Source organism: Ascaphus truei, chromosome 4, assembly GCF_040206685.1.
Source record: "Ascaphus truei isolate aAscTru1 chromosome 4, aAscTru1.hap1, whole genome shotgun sequence".
Lineage (NCBI taxonomy): Eukaryota > Metazoa > Chordata > Amphibia > Anura > Ascaphidae > Ascaphus > Ascaphus truei.
Window position 1 is genome coordinate 296,215,553 of NC_134486.1, and position 24,459 is coordinate 296,240,011.

Sequence of the window (24,459 nt, forward strand, 5' to 3'; positions counted from 1 at the left end):
TTTACTATCAATGGATAAATGGCGGCCCCGCTCAAACCTGTCCAATAACGATGTGCTGCCTAAGAGATATAGCACAAGAGAAACAATTAGTACAAAGAAGTACTATAGTAAAGACTCCCTATCTGGCACACTACAGTATCAAAAGTTTATGACATGCAATTTAAAACATAACATTTATTGTTGTTTAACTAAAAAGGGATCTGTCGCACAAATAAAAAAATAAAAAAAACAGTTCTAGGTATTGGATATATAAAGCTGTCTGGTTCAGTCTTATAAGGAAAGGTAACCTCATATTGTAGAAAATACATTAGGTACTATATACACAGTATGGGTGTCAGGTTTACCACAGTACTTATTGCTCAAATGATTTTAAATTTGTTGATATTAAAAGATCAGATATATTCCTTATGCAATCTGCATATGTAAGAGTGAGAACAGATGTATCAGTGCCACATACAAGATACCTTTCCTTATAAGACTGAACCAGACAGGTTTATATATCCAATACCTAGAACTAGTTTTTATTATTTTATTTGTGCGACATATCCCTTTTTAGTTAAACAACAATAAATGTTATGTTTTAAATTACGTCATAAACTTTTACTATCAAAGTTAAGTATAGTTACTTCTACATTTTAAGTGAATCCCTTGTTTGTCTGAATCATTACATTAGACCAGATAAAGTATTTCTGTAAGCTACCAAGCAGGAAATGTCTAAAATGCAGACGGTAAATTTAGCTTGGAATGCTTGCCATCATTCTAAAATATTTCCCATGAATATTTATTACACTTGACCTAGAAAACCAGCATTTTGTTTTCCACGCCTATTGAGTGTAAAGAAGAGCCAGGATACTCTGATGTTATTGTTGGTAGTGCTTTCTTGCTCATGATGAACATCAGATGCTCTGCAGGGCACGTCTACCATAATCATGTTACTAAATGTACTGGTTTACGTACTTGCTTCTTGTTTCCTCTGGAGATTAGTTCCATCCTGTGACATCCATGAACAAGCAATAGCTCGGCTACCTGGGGACATCATGATAGGAGGAATCTTTCCCATTCATAAAGGAGTTTTTAATTTATTAGAGCGCACTAATGCAGATGATTTCATTTGTACCGGGTAAGTGTATTTTTATTGTTTTGTTTTTCTGATGGTTTTGATGAACACAATAGCCAAAAAGAAGGGATAAGGTCTGCAACCACAATTGTAAATGTTTATCTATTCTTTGTGTAATAATTGATGGGACTTATTTTGGATATTCCTCACTTACTGCTTATCTTTTTATGCATATGGCCTACTGTATGTAATTAATTTAATGTATTAGAGCACGCTAATGCAGATGATTTCATTTGTACGGGGTAAATGTATTTTTATTGTTTTTTTTCGGATGTATATATAGATTAGGCAAGAATATCATATCAAATTACTCATACAAAAAATGGAATTGGAATTTATTAATTAGCCCAAATTTATTTTGGGTACATCATTTGATAAATATTAATGGCAGAATGGCAATATTGGACTTGGAAGTGGAAGTGCGGAAATTGGGCTGGGAGAATTTGATTATGGTATGGGGTCTTTTGAGACACATTATGGTTTGCCAAGACTGACCTGGTGATGAAAGGGTTAATCAGTTTGTGAATAGCTTGCAAAAGAATGTCTGAGAAGGATGGGGAAAGTTAGACACACTAGAATGTTTAGAGAGAGATTGGTTACTGTTAGCAACTCCAGGGTCATATGTAACTAACAAGATAAGAGTTGTTTTTTGTAGAAATGGTGGGTGAAAAGCAGAAATAGTTTATCTTGGCATTACATTTTATTGTATTCCTTATATGGGAATTACATTAGCTTTGCTGTATAAAAATGGTGTAATTTATCCAGTGGCTAAGATGTTTTAATGTTTTGGGGGTCAGACTAAGCCATTGAGACTGACTCATTTGATTTGGTTGCAATTGCTCATAATAAAGAAATAATTACTTGATCATTCTATTCGTTTTTGAAAAATCATTTTTTGGTTCTCACTACGAAAACTCAAAAAAAGATATATAGGATCCTATCTCTGTATAAACGGTAAAAAAAAATTTAGTCAGATAACCTTATGAGAAAATAGAATATGAATTTGATATTTAACATTGATTAATTTAATCGGCAACATTAGATGAAGAAATAATATCTGGACTATATAATAATTCAATAGACAATATTTAGTCAGATATTCCAATCACAATGGGCTAACATATGGAATAGGAGACGGAATAATCAGTGCTACATACAGTACTATGATATATGTTATAAAGAGATTATACTGTAATTAGATTGTAAGCTCTTTGGAGCAGGGACTCCTTTTCCAAAATGTTAATTTTATGTCTGAAGCACTTCTCCTCTTTATGTGTTATTTATATTCTTTGTTATTTATATGATAGTCGTGTATTACTACTGTGAAGCGCTATTGACATTAATGGCGCTATATAAATAAAGACATACATATATATATATATATACATACACAAGAGTGACATGATTGGAATAGGGACAAATATATCCCAGCAAGTGATCCCAGCAATGTGATAAAAAGTTCTTGTTCATTTTTTTAATATAGTGACTGAAAAAATTAGGGTTTCCAGCAATGCATGTGATGGTATTATGTAACACAATGACTTAAACAGATAAGACAACTATGTTTAAGGGTAATAAATTAATATTTTGCAAAAAGCAAAATAGGAGTTAGCAGACATTTTTGAATAGTGTAATTTTTTATGTAAACTGAATCTATACTAGGTAATATTGTAGGGCTAGATGTTCCTCTACATCCATTGAGAAATTATATAATAATATCAATGTATGTATGACAAGATAGTGTATACATATCTATATATATCTATATATATCTATATCTATATATATATATGTAGCCCTGTTTCCTTCTGATTGCAGTATGCTACCAATGCTGTCTAACCTGTTGGCTCGCATGGGCCCTAAGCCTCTGCCATGGAGAGCCTGGGGCAATGTATATGTAGGGATAATCTCTTACCAAGTGCAGCACCTCCACCTGTGACGGCTCCCAGCAGAGCGGGAGTTGTTCCTCACAGGACAATAATACAGTACTACTCACACAGCATATAAAAGAAACAGTAGCTTTACTAGCGGTAACCATAACCATGCATATATTTAATTCCTATTGGTGTTACTCTTCAAGGAGACACAATACTAACGCGTCTCGCAGGACGCGACCCCTTCACCGTGTTCCCACACCGTGTCCAATACCCCAAAGTGAGTGTATGTGTGTGACTGCGCAGTCACTCGTATGAATGATATTATAGTTGGTGCACTTAATGGATGTTACAAGCGCTCGGGCCCGCCAACAGACTTCACAAAGGATCCAACGACGCAGATCTGTCTGTGGTACCTTCCGGGGCGATCTCACCCGGATGGCTGATGATATGCCTGAAGAGATCTGGTCCCAAACCTCTGGGATGGTGCCGTGACAGTCTCTGTGCCTTTAACAACTTCTCTCACTAACGTGACAGGTCCCTAGTCTAGGGCCTGTCCCTACTTTAACTCTGACTGACTGGGACTCAGGGCCTATATGGGCCTGGGGGTATACGTGCCTAGTGTAGAGGCTACTTGCCTCTCTACACACTGAGCTCCTACCTCTTCCCCTTCCCGGTCTTCTCTGTCTAACGTGCTCCCCTGCGCAACCTCCTAACCTCTCCCTGCTCAGTCTCCTCGCCCTATTGGCTCCCGGCCGTCACCTGCTCCTGCTGAGGCTTCTGGGACTTGTAGTCCCCAACGCTAAACCTCCTCTGGTTGGTCAATGCTTCGCGCGCTCGCACAACCACTTGCTGCGCATGCACGACCTCTCTTGTGTCGCCGATGCCTACGGAACTACTGCACATGCGCAATACAGAAATGGCGGCTCGGGCCGCCGCTGAGCCTCTGGTGCACCGGAGCGCTCCCTGCAACCTTCCCTAACTCTCTCACCACAATGGAGGTGAGGGTCAGTCTGGAGGACCTGGCTACATATATATATCTATCTATATCTATCTATATATAGAGATATATAAAATATATATATATAAAATATATATATATATATAAAAAAAAAAATATATATATATATATATATATATATATATATATATACAGCAGTGCACCGCTACTTGGCGCTTCTCTTTTCGGCGATCCGCCGATACGACGGCACCGAGAATAGGGCCGCCATCTTTGATTCTAAGTCGCTCATGCGCAGAATGGGCGGTTGTGCCTGGTGCGCATGCGCTGACAGCATCTGCGCATGCATACCGTAGTTTGCGCGCGCAGACCATAGGCCGCGCATGCGCAGAACGGCGAAAACGCAGTTCTGTGCATACACAGAACTGAAAATCGCCGGATACGCTTTCCGGTGATTTTCACTATACGGCGGGCCCCTGGAACGGATCCCGCCGTATACCAGGGGCCCTGCAGTGTATATATATATATATATACAGTGGTCGACAAATCACCAAAAAATCTACTCGCCGAACAAAGAAATCTACTCGTCACCTAGTACCACACGTGTGCTGCTTGGGCCAATAGGAGCTCGCCACGATGTTAAATCCACTCGCCCGGGGCGTGCAAATGTATTGGTTTGTCGAACACTGTATATATATATGATATGATATGATATGATATGATATGAGAAGGAAGACCCAAGAAATAGCACTCTAGTATACCAGTTGAATATACAAATACAAATTTTATTGAATTAACTGTCACAAAACAAAGAATCTAAAAAAAGCATGGAATAATTCAAATCAGGCATAGATCCCCTGTACGTAAAGCTTAGCAATAATCCTCTAACAATCAAATCAAAATGGACAAGAAGTCTCAAATTTAAGAAGTGTGTTTTTTTCAAACAAGGGGAACCTAAGTGCTGCAGAGAAGGGCTCAGATATGGAGGAAATAGCGATAATCAAGTCAACAAATCATAACATCCAATGTTCAATCCAAGGAAGTCATATACAGTAAACCCTGTAAAGTGAAGTACAGCTGTACAATAATAGGAGCAATGGGTGAAAGACTTGGAAAGGCACACTCCAAAAACTATATACCCTGTATCACATACCACCTAAGCATCAAACACACATAATGTCATAGAGGAAGCAAGGAGCAATGGCTCAAAACATAATTACGTGTCCCTAAGGGGGGAAAAACCAGGGGATCCTGCCTACAGCACCCACTCCTATGCGTTTCGGCAGATGCCTTCAACTGGGAGCGGTGGGGTAGGCAGGATGAATAACAAGCTTTAAAAAGGATTTTTGTCCCGCCAAAAGCGCCGTCTGAACAGGTGAGAAATCAGAGAATCTCAATTACCTTCAAGTGTTCACAATAGTGTACTCGCAAATACAACTAAGTGCGCATGTGCGTCAATTCAGGGCAGTGTAGATAAGCTCTGCGCATGCGCATTAGCACCCTTTGATACGTGCAGTGGCTTTGTATGGTAGCGTTTTTCCCCAGCCTGGCCACAGATGTGCAGATAATCATAGGAGGGAATCTATTGCCAGTTCCCTGAAATCTTAAGGCCTGCGACGCACAGGCATAACAGGATCTCTTTGATGACGTCATTGCGCACATGCGCACTTAGTTGTATTTGCGAGTACACTATTGTGAACACTTGAAGGTAATTGAGATTCCGCATCCACAAGACAAGTAAAGGTGACTAAATACCGACTTCAATAAATATGATAGCTAAGAGAAAGAGTAGATCCCGCATCCACAAGACTGCACAATAGAGGTAACCACAAAACTGACAAATATATGTATACTAGTAGATTTGTCAGTGGTGCTACAGGGCAGAGGAGTATATGAGAAAGACAAGAGAAAAGAAGCCCATATACACTGGCGACACACTTTATTCGAGCTCGGCTAGTCCCACGAATTCGGGTATACCCGGGTGTATTGAGGTTTGTGACTGTTTTCTGCCCGAGTGCATTGAGGTATTTTCCAGGCAGGGATTGAAGCATTTTATTCCCGCTGGCTGCAATACTGCACAGTATATATATATATATATACTGCATTACAATTCATGAATTTATGCCATCTGGTAGACACGCGAAGCATTGCAGCCTATTAAATCCTAATCATTATCATTTAACAGATCAGCCGCCCGTCAGCCAGGCATGAACCCAGGCTGGGAAGGCAAACACAACGGGGCTTGTCAGAGGTGAGGAGCGGCGCATTCCAGGTATCAGCCAGGTACATACTGGGTATTTGCTCGAATAAAGTGTGTCGGTGCAGTAGTAGCACTCTGGTATATCGTGGCAATATCAAAACATTTATTTATTAGATGTCACAAAAAGAAATAAAATATTGCACAGAAATTTAAAAACACGGCATAGATCCCCTGTGCGTAAACCAAAACAATATGCTGACTGAAGTGCCTGACATAACGAGTAGAAACACTGAAGGAAGCCAGGGAATGGAATAACAAATATCCCTAGCATAAATACATAACAAATAGTGCAACTCTAAAGCAGGCTTGTGGGTGATAGAAGTGTACCCCCTACACACATATAGAGTCTGGGGGAGCTGGAACCTAGCTAAAATCCTAACAAGGACATAAAAGTCTCTCAAACACTGTAGGACTAGTGGTTATGCTGGAGTAAATACCAATAATAGCCTCAATAACAGTGTAAAAGGTCACAGTCCTGTGTGAAAAACAAACAATGTATAGGCTAGGTCCAGGTTCAAATACACACAATATTTAGGTATATATGAACACACAGCACAATCCTGCAAACATGTATAAAAATTTAAGGCACATGAGGCAGCAGCGTCAGTAGGTATATTTACGTATCCCAAGAGGTGGAGAAAACAGGGTATATTTTGTACTTAATACATTTTTTCATTACTGAACTGCTGAGTGCTTTTGTCTCTTTACCTTTTCGGTATTGTATGCTGTGTATTTTCATGACCGTAGCACCAGATATTACTATTCCACCACTGGAGTGCAGGATATCCATCCATCCATCCATATATATATATATATATATATATATATATATATATATATATATGCAAATACAACTGTATGCTCATTTGCATGTCTTAGGCAGGTCTGCAACCCCGCCTTTCCCCATTATCACCCAGCATACAGCACTTCCACTGCAGCAAGGGATTCTGGGAAATGGTCGACAAATCACTCAAAATTCTACTCGCCGGACTAAAAAAATCTACTTACCACTTAGCCCCGCCCCTAGCCCACCATTAGCCCCGCCCCTCACCCCACCCCCTGTCCTGCTTTTTAAAAAACACATTGAATTAATGCCTAGTAAGAACAACACAGTTTATTTATTGTATTACATTTATACTTTACTACAATTAGTCCTTGTTTCATAGTTACGTGTGTGTGTGTGTAAATGTCGGAACTAGAAAAAAAAGCCAGCTGTGAATGACTAGTTTCCTGAACCCCTTAACCAATGCCTGGAGGCCCCCGCTTCACAATATCTAAAGCAGCAATCCCGCCTGGGATCTTACCTGATCCGCAGTCCCTCAATGTCCAGGTACCCTCATTCCCGCAATGTTATACATTGGAGGGGAGGTGTTCCCTACCTGTCTTCTGGGTTAGGGGGGATTCCGATGTCTCCCGTGTGAAGCTCGAGAGTTAGATCTGGAAGAAAGCAGTATAGGTTATTTCGGTGTAGGTATAGGGCAGTTAAGATATACAGGATAAATAAGAAATCCAAATCCAGAGTGTGAGAAAATGTGGTTGTGAGAGAGAGAGAGTGAGAGAGTGAGAGAGAGTGTGTGTGGGTGTGACAGAGAGAGAGAGGTGTGACAGAGAGACAGAGAGAGTGTGGGTGCGGGTGAGAGAGAGTGTGGGTGGAGATGAGAGAGAGGGTGTGGGTGCAGGTGAGAGAGAGAGTGAGCGACAGACAGAGAGAGTGAGCGACAGACAAAGAGAGAGTGACAGACAGAGAGAGAGAGCGACAGACAGAAAGAGAGAGCGACAGACAGAGAGAGAGCGACAGACAGAGAGAGAGCGACAGACAGAGAGAGAGAGAGCGACAGACAGAGAGAGAGAGTGACAGACAGAGAGAGAGAGTGACAGACAGAGAGAGAGAGTGACAGACAGAGAGAGAGAGCGACAGACAGAGAGAGAGAGCGACAGACAGAGAGAGAGAGCAACAGACAGAGAGAGAGAGCGACAGAGAGAGAGAAAGCAACACACAGAGAGAGAGAGCAACAGACAGAGAGAGAGAGCGACAGACCGAGAGAGAAAGAGAGCGACAGACAGAGAGCCACAGACAGAGAGAGAGCGAGAGCGACAGACAGACAGACAGAGTGAGGGTGCGACAGAGGGTGACAGGGAGAGGGTGATTGTGACGGAGGGTGACACAGGATGACAGGGAGGATGACTGACAGGGGGACAGGGAGGGTGACTGTGACAGGGTGACTGTGACAGGATGACTGGGACAGGGGAGGGTGACAGGGTGACTGTGACAGGGGAGGGTGACAGGGTGACTGTGACAGGGTGACTGTGATAGGGGAGTGTGACAGGGTGACTGTGACAGGGGAGGGTGACAGGGTGACTGTGACAGGGGAGGGTGACAGGGTGACTGTGACAGGGTGACTGTTATAGGGGAGTGTGACAGGGTGACGGTGACAGGGGAGGGTGACAGGGTGACAGTGACAGGGGAGGGTAACTGTGACAGGGTGACTGTGACAGGGTGACTGTGACAGGGTGACAGGGGAGGGTGACAGGGTGACTGTGACAGGGGAGGGTGACAGGGTGACTGTGATAGAGGAGTGTGACAGGGTGACTGTGACAGGGGAGGGTGACAGGGTGACAGTGACAGGGGAGGGTAACTGTGACAGGGTGACTGTGAAAGTGGAGGGTGACAGGGTGACTGTGACAGGGGAAGGTGACAGGGTGACTGTGACAGGGTGACTGTGAAAGTGGAGGGTGACAGGGTGACTGTGACAGGGGAAGGTGACAGGGTGACTGTGACAGGGGAGGGTGACAGGGTGACTGTGACAGGGGAGGGTGACAGGGTGACTGTGACAGGGTGACTGTTATAGGGGAGTGTGACAGGGTGACGGTGACAGGGGAGGGTGACAGGGTGACAGTGACAGGGGAGGGTAACTGTGACAGGGTGACTGTGACAGGGTGACTGTGACAGGGTGACAGGGGAGGGTGACAGGGGAGGGTGACAGGGTGACTGTGACAGGGGAGGGTGACAGGGTGACTGTGATAGAGGAGTGTGACAGGGTGACTGTGACAGGGGAGGGTGACAGGGTGACAGTGACAGGGGAGGGTAACTGTGACAGGGTGACTGTGAAAGTGGAGGGTGACAGGGTGACTGTGACAGGGGAAGGTGACAGGGTGACTGTGACAGGGTGACTGTGAAAGTGGAGGGTGACAGGGTGACTGTGACAGGGGAAGGTGACAGGGTGACTGTGACAGGGGAGGGTGACTGGGTGACTGACTGGGGGGGGGGGGGTCCTACACACACACCCTACATGATGCAGATTTGGATGAGTGACCTGGGGGGAGAAGGAGGAAGGCAGGCGATCTGAGCAGGTAGCCCCCTGCCGCCCGCTGCACCCACCGGGCGCCAGCCACGACCACCACTGCCCCACTCCTCCCCCCACAACAGCCACTGCCACGCTATCCCCCTGCGCCCATCTCCCGTGCCGGCATCCCCCTCCCGCCTGCCCCTGCTCCTGGACATGCCAGGGGGGCTGCAGCGGACATGCCGGCGGGGCCGCAGGGGACAAGCCAGCAGGCTGCATGGGGGGCAAGATAGAACCACAAGGGGGGACGCAGGCACTGGAGACAGATAATGAGGCAGGGAATAACAGAGTTCATACTTGCAGGACGTGAATTGAAAAGGAAGGGCAGGTTCAATTCCCAGCCTGGCTGCTGGAGGGGAAAAATAAAATCCTGGCAGCACGTCGTCGTGTCACACCAATCAGGAAGAGGGATTAATTTTTTTTTTAAACAAGCAAAGAACCACATGCGCTGTGCGGCCATGAGGGGCAGTCGCCAGGGTGCCAAATCCGGTCGCCAGGGGCAACCAGGCAACCGGATTTGTCGAACACTGTATATATATATAAATATATCTATATATCTATATCTATATCTATATATACACACAGTTAGGTCCGGAAATAATTGGACACTGATACAAGTTTTGTTATTTCGGCTGTGTACCAAAATAAATTCAAGTTACAGTTAAATAATGAATAGGGGCTTAAAGTGCAGTCTATCAGTTTTAATTTGAGGATATTCACATCCAAATTGGAGGAAGGGTTTAGGAATTATATCTCTAATTAATATGTAGTTCCCTCTTTTTTAAGGGACCAAAAGTAATTGGACAATTTACGCAAAAGCTGTTTCATGGACAGGTGTGGGCTGTTCCTTCATTATTTCATCATCAATTTAGCAAGTAAAAGGTCTGGAGTTGATTCCAGGTGTGGCATTCGCATTTGGAAGCTGTTGCTTTGAACCCACAACATGCGGTCAAAGAAGCTCTCAATGCAAGTGAAACAGGGCATAGTTAGACTGCAAGAAAAAAAAGAAAATCCATCAGAGAGATAGCAGGAACATTAGGAGTGGCCAAATCAACAGTTTGGTACATTCTGAGAAAAAAAGAACGCACTGGTGAACTCTGCAACACAAAAAGGCCTGGATGTTCACGGAAGACAACAGTGGTGGATGATCGTAGGATCCTTTCCATAGTAAAGAAAAAACCCTTCACAACATCCAGCCAAGTGAAGAACATTCTCCAGGAGGTGGGCATATCATTATCCAAGTCTACCACAAAGAGAAGACTTCATGAAAGCAAATACAGAGGGTTCACCACAAGGTGCAAACCATTAATAAGCCTCAAGAATAGAAAGGCCAGATTAGACTTTGCCAAACAATATCTAATAAAGTCAGCCCAGTTCTGGAACAGCATTCTTTGGACAGATGAAACTAAGCTCAACCTGTACCAGAATGATGGGAAGAAAGAAGTATGTAGAAGGTTTGGAACAGCTCATGATCCATTAGTGTTTTTTGATGATGTGACAGAAGACAGGAGCAGCCGGATGAAATCTGAAGTGTATAAGGATATATTGTCTGCTCAGATTCAGCCAAATTCAGCAAAGTTGATTGGATGGCACTTCACTTTACAGACAGACAATGACCCAAAACATACTGCGAAAGTGTCACGCTGTGCTCACCACAAACAGGACTGAAGACCGCGGGGCTGAGGTGGGGATGGAAAGACACTGACCCACAACCACGCTGTCCGGTCCGGAATACGTAGTCCAAGTCGTACAGCATAGTAGAGTTGGAGAGGTCAGGGTAATCAGGGTACTTGCCGTAGTTCTGGGTTGGAGAGTGGAGGATGGTAGATTTCCGTAGCCAAGGTCCAGGGTCAGAGAAGGTAGAATGGTCAAGGGACGAAGCCGGGGTCAAAGCGTAGGAGAGTGTAGGAATCCGAAGAACAGCCAAAGGTCAGGACAGGAGAGAACAGACAGGAAAAGGTCAAGCAGGGATCAAGACACAACGAAACAGCAGCAGTGAGCACAATGCATAAACAGGGGTTTATGCTCAGCAAGGAAGGACAGACAGGAGTAGGTATATATGGAGGAAGGATCCAATTACCTTGCAGGGGTGTGATCCGGTCCTCTAATGGCGTCAGGGAGGTAATTAGCTGAACAGCCTACAGGTCAGGCTTCCCTAGTAACTAATTGGGTGCCGGGCAACCCGCACACGTTTGCGATGCGCGGAGCGCTGACATCACGCAGACGTGCGGCCGAGATTCCTCCCCGTGGGAGGCGCTGACGGCTCCCTTCAGAGCGTGCGTGCACCGGCTTGGCAGTGCGCGGGCGCGTGGGTCTGCCGTGTGACGCGTCAGCCGGGCGGGTTCCGGCAGGGGTTGCGGCGGCTGTTACAAAAAGCAACCCAGGAGTTTATTCACCGTTTATTCACCATTCACAAAGGGTTGAAGCAGTCACTTATTATTTATATAAAGATAACACCCTTTCAACTCTTCAACAACAATTAATTATAGATACTGTAGTATTATTTTTATACTTCATCATAATTATTTATTATTTGAAGGACAATTCTATCGCCAGACCACTGGGACGGCCATGGGGACCCGCTTTGCTCCCAATTATGCGGGACTCTTTATGGGGAAGTGGGAGCTGGAATTCATTTGGAGCCCAAACGAATTTAGTCAATACCTGACATACTATCCAAGGTATATACTGTACTGTAGACGACATTCTAATCATCTGGGAAGGGTCAACACATGATCTAAGCATATTTATCAACTATCTGAATAATAATAATTGGAATATTGTGTTAAATGGGGAGAGTAACAACATAGAGATGAATTTATTGGATTTAAATTTGAAGATTGTTGATAATATCATCACCAAAACCTTTTTTTAAAAGGTTGACATCAATTCATACCTTGACTATCAGAGCAATCATTCACGTCAATGGCTTAATAATATTCCATATGGCCAACTACTACGAGTTCATAGGAACTGCTCACAGGTATTAGATTTTGTCGAACAATCTGAAATAATAGCCAAGAGATTCATCAATAAAGGAAATAACCAAAAATTGATTGATAAATCAATCAAGAAAAGTAGTGTATCCTAGGGCAGGGGTGAGCAAAACTTTTATGCAGAGCCCTCCTTTTCATCCATGAAATTTCTCGGGCCACCCCTGCCTGATGTAATCAAAATCACATGACGTCAGTGCACGTGAGCTGGTTCAGCCAATGAGGATGAACCAGCTTTGTGACACATCCGGCACGCGTCTACAATGTCCTGCAGCCAAGTTCCCAAATCACTTGGGCTGCAGGCGTGCGCGCAGGCAGTATACTAGTATTGGATCACTGTATTTTATTGTTGGCATCTGGTAATAATTTTTTCTGGTGCACAAAGGCAATCCTTTTGAGGGGGCAATTATCCACCTCTTTACTACCTCCCCCCCCCTTTTTTCCCCCTTCCCCTCCTATTTTTCCTTCTCCCATTTGCTTTCCCCAGTGTCATCCACTCCTACCTACCAGTTGTATGTATTATTCATTTATTCCCGTTTTAAATGTTGCCCAGGGATCCCCATAACCAAACTTAAGGGGCTACTGATGAATCTACCCTGCTGATCAATACTCCCAATTTACCCCCCTGACCCAAAGAATAACCTTCCGCCCCCCAAAACTCATCCTCCTCCCAAGCCCCTCAATTCTGCCATCTCTGCCTGACCTTCATTCCTCCGTTTAGCTGGAACCACCTCCTCCGGTTCCAGAAAACACACACACACACACACACACACTCACTCTCACACTCTCTCTCGCCATTGTGTCTTTCTCTCTCACCTTCCCCCAGTGTCTCTCTCTCTCTCTTACCTTCCCCCAGTCTCTCTCACCTTCCCCAGTGTCTCTCTCACATTCCCCCAGTGTCTCTCTCACCTTCCCCCAGTGTCTTTCTCTCTCATCTGACCCCGGTGTATCTCTCTCTCTCTCTCTCTCTCTCTCTCTCACCTTCCCCCAGTCTTTCTCTCTCACCTTCCCCCAGTGTCTCTCTCCCCCTCCCCCAATATATCTCCAACGTCTCCATGTCTCTCTCTCCCCTCCCCCCAATATGTCTCCCACCTCTCCCTGTCTCTCTCTCCAACCAATATGTCTCCCACCTCTCCATGTCTCTCTCTCCCCCTCCCCTCAATGTCTCCCACCTCTCCATGTCTCTCTCTCCCACTCCCCCCAATATGTCTCCCAACTCCCCATCTCTCTCTTTCTCCCACCTCTCCATGTCTCTCTTTCTCCCACCTCTCCATGTCTCTCTTTCTCCCACCTCCCCATGTCTCTCTTTCTCCCACCTCTCCATGTCTCTCTTTCTCCCACCTCCCCATGTCTCTCTTTCTCCCACCTCCCCATGTCTCTCTTTCTCCCACCTCTCCATGTCTCTCTTTGTCACACGCTGCATGAGCTGTACAGCACAGCGCCACCTAATGGCTGCCGGAGAAATTGCAGCTACAGAACTGCATTTCTCTCTGCTTCTCTCTCAAAATCGCCCGCCGCCTGTGTTACCCCTAAACAATATTGCACCACCAGGGAGACGTGCCCTCCAGTTTGCGCACCTCTGTCCTAGGGAACAACTTTTGATCCCCAAAAATAATTCCACTCAATTTAGGAAAAGAGATATTAATGTGGACATGCCGCTATTTGTTACAGGGTTCTGTAAACGGGAAATGAAAATCAGGAGAATATTGCAAAAACATTGGGGTCTCCTCCAAATGGACCCATTTGCGAGATAAGATAACATCTAAACCAAAAATAGCTTTTAGGAAAGCCAGGAATCTTACAAATTTACTGGCTCATAGTGTCATAAAAAAAGCTACATCAAACATACCTCAATGTGGGAACTTTCTACAAAAACCCAAAGGGATTAATACATGTGGCAAGTGTCTGTATGTCTGTACTGCTGTGGCCCCGTTTATTCTAAAACATCACCGCATTTTTCATGGATTTTTTTCCGAATGCGACGCACTTCACCGGGTGCATGCCGCATTCATGTTGCGTTCTCAGCCACGGGTCATGCGCGGTTGATGCCGGTTGATGCCGGTTCATGCGTTTATTGAGAATGGTTCGGATTTAATAGGTTGCAATTCTTCGCGTGTCCGCCAGATGGCAGATATTCATGAATTGTAATGTGCATGCGCTTCAGTAATGTGTCGACTTGCAGGTGTTTCATTTAAAAAAGATACCACAGTGTGCTATTGCAACTTGGCCTTGAGACTGAAGGAAGAGGTTGCAAAAATGTATCAATTTAGGCTTTTCATATTAAAGAAAGACAAAGACCAGTTTCTGTTATTCTCCAGAGACCCGCCACAAAGAGTGTTCAAGTGCAGCCTGTTTTCCAAAAACCCGAAAGAACTTACGCGTATTTGATATGGGCCGCGATTAATGCAACAGATGATAAGATGGCAACATTTGTTCAGATGTATCAGTATTTTATCGAAAACTATGACTTTTACAAATTTTTGCCAGCTCCTCATGTGTGGAAGCGTGCAATAAGGAAAAGGTTATGTAGCGATCCATGTTTTTATCGTATTGATCCCGAATTTATTGGTGGGTATTGGTGTGTATCACCGGCTTTTTCCTGTATCTATGATCATGCAGACGGCAAAAGGCGAAAGGTCGTGTTAAAACCAACTAATAAACGACAGTCGCTGGCAAGCAATGCGCCAGCACCAGCACCGGCTTCCAATAACGGTCCCACCGTCAGTGACAACCCTTGCTGTGTGTCCACGCACGGATACCTGCAGCCTGAGCCGGATTTCAGTTTCGATCAAGCTTGCATGTACCTAAGCGATTTCCAGCCTCATCAGCTGACTACAGGTGTAGTAGTCCCGCTGCCAACTGTCAACGTGTATGATCAAGAATACTGGACTGGCAGTGGCCCTGCGCCGGCGCCAGCTGATTGGGAAATTCTATGGTGAGTAATGTTGCCGTATTTTTTTATTTTGAAAATATCAATATTGGTGCGATTCAAAAGTCAAGCAATTCTCCTGTAAGCAATATCATTGGCTGAGCGGCTTCTACAGTACTGTACTGCAGATACTGGACACTCGGTGGAACGCTAGACGCATGCGCATTAGAAACTTCTTGAAATGCATATGCGTGTCATCATATCGACGGTAGGCGCATGCGCATGTGAACAGGAGACGCCCCCCGACAAAATTATTGGTGGGACTGACTGGGAACTTCTTTAGGGGACTGACCATTACAGTAAAACTTTTCTTTTTGCTTTTCCTCAGAAAAGAAAACGGCTAATGGAGGGATTTCGATGGATACAGTAATATCGCTTTGTGTAACAATGCCTGCACATTGCTGAATCTGATTTAAAAAACCACGTACCGGAGTCTACAGTTTAGTGGCCGTTGTTATTGATTAGGATAGAATACCTGGACAGTATGCTTATGTTTTCCGACCGTACAGTATACAATACTTTTTTATATACAGTATATAAACCCGAAAAAATAAAAAGTATGCATTTATTCTACAAGTATTACAGTACAGTACAGTATGTGTCTTCTATTTTTTTAATACTCTTGTACAAAGTATCAAAGGAGCCAATGGAACAATTTAAAACAAATCAACATGTTCTTTTATTGGTGGAGTAAGTACAAAAACATTTATTTACAAATACTGTACAATGTAAAAACATTTTAAGTGCACAGCAATTCAAAACATCAACAGGTGTATGGTTTACTGCTAGTGAAAACATTTATTTACAGAAAGTAAAAACATTTACAGTCAGTCAGTATGGTTTACAGTCACATGTGATTAAAAAAAATTCTTTATTCATAAAATATACAAAAGAACGGCAAGTCAAAACATTTACAGTGGGATGGTGTGCAGAACAGTCAGTCAGGCCTGCACCACACTACAGTCCTCGAGTGATGCAGACAGGCCCAGTTTTCAGGGAGACCTTTGAAAACCGGGTCTGTTTGTGGCCCTCGGGGACTGGAATTGTGCAGGTCTTGTGTACAGTAAATACAAACATTTTTTTATTAATACAAGTTAAAACACACAACATTTCCTTTATTTAAGTACAGCAGGTCAAAACATGTTCAGTACAGTTCAACACAACAGTATGGTCTTACCTGTGATTAAAAAAAATTATTTATTCATAAAATATACAAAACGCAACATCTCCTTTGATAAAGAACGGCAAGTCAAAACATTTACAGTGGGATGGTGTGAAGAACAGTCAGTGAGGCCTGCACCACTTCAGGCCTCGAGTGCAGCAAAAAGGCCCGGTTTTCAGAGTAACCTTTGAAAACCGGGCCTGTGTGCGGCCCTCGGGGACTGGAACAAAACATTTACAAAACATTTTCAACAGTTGAACACTCACTCAAATGTGTACCCCACCAGATTGTCCTTCCATGGCCGATGCCTTGCATGGCGCAAAACGCGATTAATGCAGTCTCGAACGCCTTTCATTACAGGATCTGTAATTGAAAAATAGCGCCACAATTCATCCAGAATGGTCTTTCTTACATTGTCAGGAAACGCCTTTTTTAGGCGATTTCCTTCGTAGTTCACTTTGAAGGCCCAGTTGCAGTACAACAAGTAGGGCACATGGTGCTTAAAAAGTAACAAGGCATATTTGTGGGGTGCACCAGCACTCATCACCCTATACTTCTCCCTGAGTGCCGGTGGCATATCGCGCAGGCTGATGTCAGGCTCCGTATTGATGCGAGCGAATGTAGGTCTTCTGTTAGCGGGTGTGCTTATGGCGGCGGGCGAGGGTAGGTTGTCTGGGAGGAAGCTTTCCTCCTGTCTTGGTCGCCGTGTTGTCTCCTGGCGTGGTCTTGACGGGATTGTCATGTCCTCCTCAACGGCATACATGTACACAAAATCTTCTTGGGTAGGGGTGCGCTTGGTGATGGAAGGTGGTCGATGCTTTCATTCATCACATCCATGCCACCCTCATGGTCCGGCGTCGGGGAAACAGGGGCATGAACACGAACAAATGATGTATCCCTGCTATGTCAGCCTCTATCTTTTCCATCCGTCGATCCATCCATTGATCCATATTTAGCATCCGTTGTTCCATAGTTAGCATGGTCTCCAGAAGCAGATCTATCTTTGTCAGCAAAATAGAGTTCCCGGGGATATCCACACTTATCCCATTCAGCATCCGTCTAACGAGCTGCTTCTTGTGCATGGCGTGCCATGGACATCTTGGTGGATGGGTGCTATGGAGTATGAGATGGGGGTTCCATGGAGAGAAGCGGCAGCGTCATCGAAAAAGGGTGGAGGAGGTGACCTGCGGATATCTGGGAGAGGAGATGCGGCAGCGTCGTCGAAGAGGGATGGAGAAAGTGACCTCTGGATTTCCGGGCGAGAAGTGGCAGAGTCGTCTAAGCACAAAGGAGAAAGTGACCCGTGGATTTTAGAGGCACCAGCGGCAGCGTCATCGAATAGAACTGGCGAAGATGGCCTGTGGGTTTCCGGGAGGGCGGCGGCAGCGTCAAGGACGATTAGGGGAGAAGACGGGCTGAAAATTTCTGGGACAGCGGCGGCAGAGTCGTCGAAGCGTATGGAAGTGGTCTGCGGGTTTGATGGGTTGGCTGCCATTTGTTTTGCATGGAGTGTACATCACTGTATTTCTTCTTGACATAATAAGGCTGATGTCTATTAAAACCATTAGCCTTTGGGGTAAGCAGAAGGTTTTCTTTATTGGCCTTAGCCTGTCGCTTTGGCCTTGGCGTGGAAACGGCTGCCGCCTTTCGCTTTTTCTGCATGACAGACACGGCAGAGGCGAGTGGGTTCCTGCGTCCGTAGAATCGGGGTTGCTCCATGGAAGCAGATGGCACAATGCAGTATCTGGACAAGGGCAAGTTCAGATAAAGATCATCGAGTGGTGGGCTATGCAAAGTGTGTAACCTTTTATGCATGGCGACCAGTTACAGGTGTTGAAAGTGGGCGTACTCAAATTTGAGTAATTAACCATATTGCGACTGTGTTGCCCATTGTGATCGCGCGTAATGGGCAAGCATCAGGAAAGTAGTACTGTACTGTAGTATTGTAAGTGCAGTATTATACAGGTAAGTATGGCACAGATTTTTTCTTTCCTAATAGTCAGAGTATACAGTAGTTCCAGTATAGACTAGTTTGACAGTACTAACTGCATACACAATGCCATAATGCCATAATACAGTATGCACCTACAGTACAGTAACTGCCTAATTTTTTTCTTTCCAGAGCGAGCAGCACCAGCCATCTGGTTACATAGTATTTAACAGTAGTCAGATTATACAGTAGTTTCAGTATAGACTAGTTTGACAGTACTACTGTAACTGCACACACAATGCCATAATGCCATAATACAGTATGCACCTACAGTAGAGTAACTGCTCAATTTTTTTCTTTCCAGAGAGAGCAGCACCAGCCATCTGGTTACATACAGTAGTATTTAACTGTAGTCCAATGTGGAGTAGCTATACAGTACACAATGCCATAATACAGTATGCACCTAACTGCTCAATGTTTTTCTTTCCAGAGAAAGCAGCACCAGCCATCTACTGTAGTACTACACATCACACAATGCCATAATACAGTACGCACATAACTGCACTAATTTTTTGTTTTCTTGTCTTTTCAGCAAAAAAAGGATGGACTGGGGGATAGAGGGGTGTTGTGTACAGTCTAATCTGTTTGTACAGTCAAGTGTACAGTATATAAACAGCAGTAATGATGTACACAAAACCTCTCCTCTCTCAATGAACTACTGTACTGTACACAGAATGAGGAAGAAGATAAAGACGGAAAACATTATATTACTATATATATATTATAAATTATATATTATTAAATAATATTATTATAAATGTACATTATTCATGTTTATCCATTTTTTATAAATGTTTTATAAATGTTTATCCAATTTTAATCTGCCAGAAGAACTTAATAAAGACTGCATTATGTATTATTCATGATTATTTTTATATTTGTATTTTTTGGTTCCTGATAAAATAAAATAAATATTTATTTAAATTCCTGCTAATCATAATCATTGACAACAACCCCCCCCCCCACACACACCTACAGTACACCAAAGAAAAAGAATGAATGACAAAACAACATGAATCAGTTAATTTTTTTTTAACTCTCAATTCTCACAATGCTGTGCAAATCAGATTTACATTTCAAATTCGAGAAGGGATTTTCCAAAGCGTTACCGTAAACAAAGCCTGAAAGGGTTGGGGGGGGGGGGTTGGGTGAGTCATGCGCAGTAATCAGCTTGCTCCCATCTCAAAGAGGATTACAAGCAGGCGCAGTGAGGCTTTTTAGCTCGGCTAGGGACGGATTAAAAACACAATGACTAGCTTCAGAAAATTAATGACTCTGTGGAGTGGGGGGGTTGGGTGAGTCATGCGCAGTAATCAGCTAGCTCCCATCTCAAAGAGGATTACAACCAGGCGCAGTGAGGCTTTTTAGCTCGGCTAGGGACGGATTAAAAACACAATGACTAGCTTCAGAAAATTAATGACTCTGAGGAGGGGGGTGGTTGGGTGAGTCATGCGCAGTAATCAGCTAGCTCCCATCTCAAAGAGGATTACACGCAGGCACAGTGAGGCTTTTTAGCTCGGCTAGGGACGGATTAAAAACACAATGACTAGCTTCAGAAAATTAATGACTCTGTGGAGGGGGGGGGGGGGGGTTGGGTGAGTCATGCACAGTAATCAGCTAGCTCCCATCTCAAAGAGCATTACACGCAGGTGCAGTGAGGCTTTTTAGCTCGGCTAGGGACGGATTAAAAACACAATGACTAGCTTCAAAAAATGAATGACTCTGTGGGGGTGTCTGTCGATAAGAGTTTCAAAACCTTGAGCGAGCCTTGTGTGTGTGCGTGGGGGAGGGGGCTGCATGAAGGATTAGCTGTGCAGCAGTTCAAAGAAATTACATACAGTACAGTAATTTCAAAAGGCAGTTCATCATGATAATTTGATCCCTACACCCCCAAATACAGTACATAAAAAGCACACAAATCAACCATGTGCAGTCAAACGCACAGGGTCGCAGTCAAAAGCTTACAGCACAGATTGAATATCGTAATATCAAGATTGTTTTTGCAGGCTTGTGGAGAAAATTACAATTAAAAATTAATAATACATTTTTATTTTTTTGGTCACACTCAATCATGCAGGCGCATAGAGAGGTGATGCTCTGCTGGGGACTGATTAAAAACACAATGGCAAGCGTTTTATATTTATTTTTTTTGTTCCTGGTAAAATAAATATTTATTTACATTCCTGCTAATCATAATCATTGAAGAAGAGCAAATGTGTGGTTCTCTAAACAAAAGCCTATGAGGTAAAATCACAATTGCTTGATTGAAGAATCCTATGGTTAAACTCCCCAGCGGAGGAATAAGGGATATACCCCAGACAAAATGCAGATGACAACTCCAAATATAACTCCAAAATTCAACCGTCTAGGGATCTAGGATCCCCAAAAGCACTGTAGTAAGGGACCTCACAATGAAGTGATCCAGCATATTAAATCGGAATGGAGAATGTCCAGATAAAGAAATAATAACTCACTCTGAGTAGGCTTGTCACCCTTATCATCATGATTGTGATGTTTTCTTCCACAGATAAGGGGTGTGCATCCGTTTTTTCATTGTGTTCTCAAGAAATGCAGATGGGAAAAAGCAGGCACCCAACACACAGGATCAAAAAATGAATAAAGGAAATCCAAAAAAGAGCTTGTTCCCATACAAAATTATTTAATGGACTCTACAAAAAATATATAACAACATTACGGGGTACAGAGCCCCCCACCAACGCGTTTCGAGAGTAAGCTCTTTTTCAAGGTGAAAAAGAGCTTACGCTCGAAACGCGTTGGTGGGGGGCTCTGTACCCCGTAATGTTGTTATATATTTTTTGTAGAGTCCATTAAATAATTTTGTATGGGAACAAGCTCTTTTTTGGATTTCCTTTATTCATTTTTTGATCCTGTGTGTTGGGTGCCTGCTTTTTCCCATCTGCATTTCTTAATCATAATCATTGACACGCCCCTCCCCTGGTTTTTGAAGGCTTGTGGAGAAAATAAAAAATAAAAAGATTAGAATTAAAAAAATGTTTTGTTTTTTTTGGTCACTCACTCACTCACTCACTCAAGCAAGCAGTAGTGGGCGAAGTTACAGGCGCATGCGCAGTAATCACCTGCTGTGAAGCAGGAATGTGATTGAAACCAGACACACGTTCAAAGGAATGGTGTGGGAGAGATGTACTGCATTGTAGAGAAGATATGAAGTTGAAATACCCTGCAGTGCAGTTAATTATCCTGAGCGAGGGGAGAGCGCTGTATATGCCAAAATGTGACACTCTTACAGTACTGTACACGCCTATGCGTTTCACCAATTTTCAAATGAGACATACTGTACTGTACAGCACTGCAAATGCATGTTTACTTTAAATATGCAAATTTAGAATTACTGCGAAGGTATTAGACTTCCAAGACAACAGCTCGCAAACGCCCCCCTGAGTTTTTACACGGCATTGCAGTATTGCAGACAGCGAGAATAAAATGCTAATATCACGAGTGCTAAAATAACGCAATTCACTCCGGACAAAAAAAAAAAAAGACGCACCTGACCGAGATAATCTGAGAGCCGCGGATCTAGCCGATTTAGACTCAGGTCAGCCGCCACTGTATATGTCACGTGACAAAAGTACATGTGACATTAGAGCAAAAGAACATCCAATCACACACTTTATCAGTTGCCTTACAACCTTTGTGGTATACGTTATAGACTGTCCCTGTAACCTGAGATATGTGGGGAAAACCATAAGACCCCTTAAAGTTAGAATTGGTGAGCACATTAATGGGATCAAGAATGCTCAGTGTAACCGTGAGAAAGGTAAAAAGATACACAATTTATCACAACATTTTTTGACCCATCACCACGGTAAACCAAATGGACTACATTTTAATGGTGTTGAGGTGGTTTCAAGTGACCCTCAGAGAGGGGATCCTGATTTGAAACTACTTCAAAGAGAGCAATTCTGGATATACACGTTGGGAAGTAAAGCATCAGGGGGACTGAACGAGTTGATAGAACTGGCCCCATTCCTTAAGTAGGAGATACTGCTTATACAACGTGTATATACATCACCGTGCTAAATATATACATTGATGTTTTTAGTGTATTTTTATTTATTTATATATGTATATGGATTATTTTGGTTTATTATATTATATCATTAATATTGCTCTTAATTTGTTTTCTAGTCAGTAACCTTATGTATTTATATTTCAACTTTTGTTGTGTTATTGTTATATTTTTTGTATATGTTAATATGTGTGTGCTTATGTGTATATGTTATGCATTTATGTGCGCTTAGATACATGCCCATGTGTGTATTATTTCTATCACTACTGGGTCTTTAGCCTTACTCATTGAGAGAATTTTTTTGGCTGTGTTTTTCATCGTTATGGCATGTATGTTTTAGTCGCTTTTGTATGAGACATTATCCATCGCTACACAAATTGGAAGGCTTTTCAGTACCTATATAAGATTCCTATTGGCAGGGGGAATGATCCATTTTGCTATTTAAACCAGCGATAGGATCAGTAAGACCAACCCCCTGATGAAGCATCATATGACGCGAAACACGTAGAGGTGAAGTCATCACGTAGCTATGAGGAGGCATGACGACAGACGCTCGGAAGCTACCATCATCCCCTTGTTTCCACGAGGACGCGGACTCCAGCCATATCCACAGCTTTAACATCCAGCATTGGGAATTGGACTATATTCCAACTTAGATCTGTGTGTTGCGGACTTATGGGACCCCATCTTCGTGCCTCATTTTTTCATGTGCGGATGATCCTATTTTATTATGTAAGTGTTTGTGACAGAGTGAAGTTAACTCCTATAAGTTACGCCTGGGAGACATATGTATGAGTGCTTCATCCAGCACTCATAAGGGTTAACTCAGGTGGAAGTTAGGTAGTCAGGATGTAATCTGACACCTGAGAGCCAGCAAGGTAGAAAAGGATGTTGTTATTAGCAGTAGCTGGCTCTCTCAGACCAGAGTACATGGATATCTGTGCTGCTAGACAGACGGATACAGCACACTACTTACTGCAGCCAAAGTAAGATTTGTTTCATTTGTTTCATGACTGCTTAAAAGACTCTGAAGGTTTGGTTATGGTTTAGCCAGCCAGCCTGCTAGATAGGTCTGCTGTGTTAGTTAGTTTTTCTCCCAACATGGAGCAGGATTTATTTGTTTAAAGGGACAGTGTACCCGCATGTTATGTTGTAATGGAGAAATAAAGCCATTGAACGTTTTTCATTATCCTGAAACTACACGTGTGGACTGTTCCCTGACCTCGGCTACAGGCCGTCCTGCCACAAGTGGTGTCAGAAGTGGGAAGTCGGTCAGCCCCTGTATCTGAAGGGCCACACAGAAAAATAAAAAATGGAGACAATTTTTTCTCAGTTCCTTGAGCAACAGCTCCAGCTAGCAGAGAAGCAAGCTGAGCGACAAGCCCAGCAAGATGAGCAACAGGCCCGGCGAGAGGAAAAGCTACTCCAATTGCTGGCCGAAGGCCCAGCCCCAGGCAGAACAGGGATTCCAAATAACCCACCGGTGATGCTGCCTAAAATGAAGCCAACTGAAGACCCAGAGGCATTTCTCCTCACTTTTGAAAGGGTAGCCACGGCCCACGGCTGGACAATTGATCGCTGGGTAATGACTCTGGCTCCACTCCTCATAGGGGAAGCTCAAGCAGCCTACCAGGCTCTTCCAGCGGACGAGGCCATGGACTATCAGAAACTAAAGGCTGCTATTCTGGATCGCCTAGGCCTCACGCCAGAGACCTACCGACAGCGGTTCCGGACAGTCAAATATACAAACAGAGACAGACCCCGGGTCGTAGCCCACCGCTTAG

At 43.6% G+C, this 24,459-nt stretch overlaps 1 protein-coding gene across 2 annotated transcripts in view; it reads left to right on the top strand.

The window, feature by feature from the left end:
* Positions 1-860: 860 nt before the first annotated feature.
* LOC142493535 (G-protein coupled receptor family C group 6 member A-like) overlaps positions 861-24,459 on the top strand; it is a 46,944-nt gene continuing 23,345 nt past the window's right edge. For both annotated transcript variants that reach the window (XM_075597706.1, XM_075597707.1), the window contains exon 1: positions 861-1,120. Coding sequence is in view for 1 of the 2 variants with exons in the window: in XM_075597707.1 (XP_075453822.1) it covers positions 930-1,120 (191 nt within the window). In the remaining variant the exon portion in view is untranslated. The remainder of the gene's footprint in view (positions 1,121-24,459) is intronic.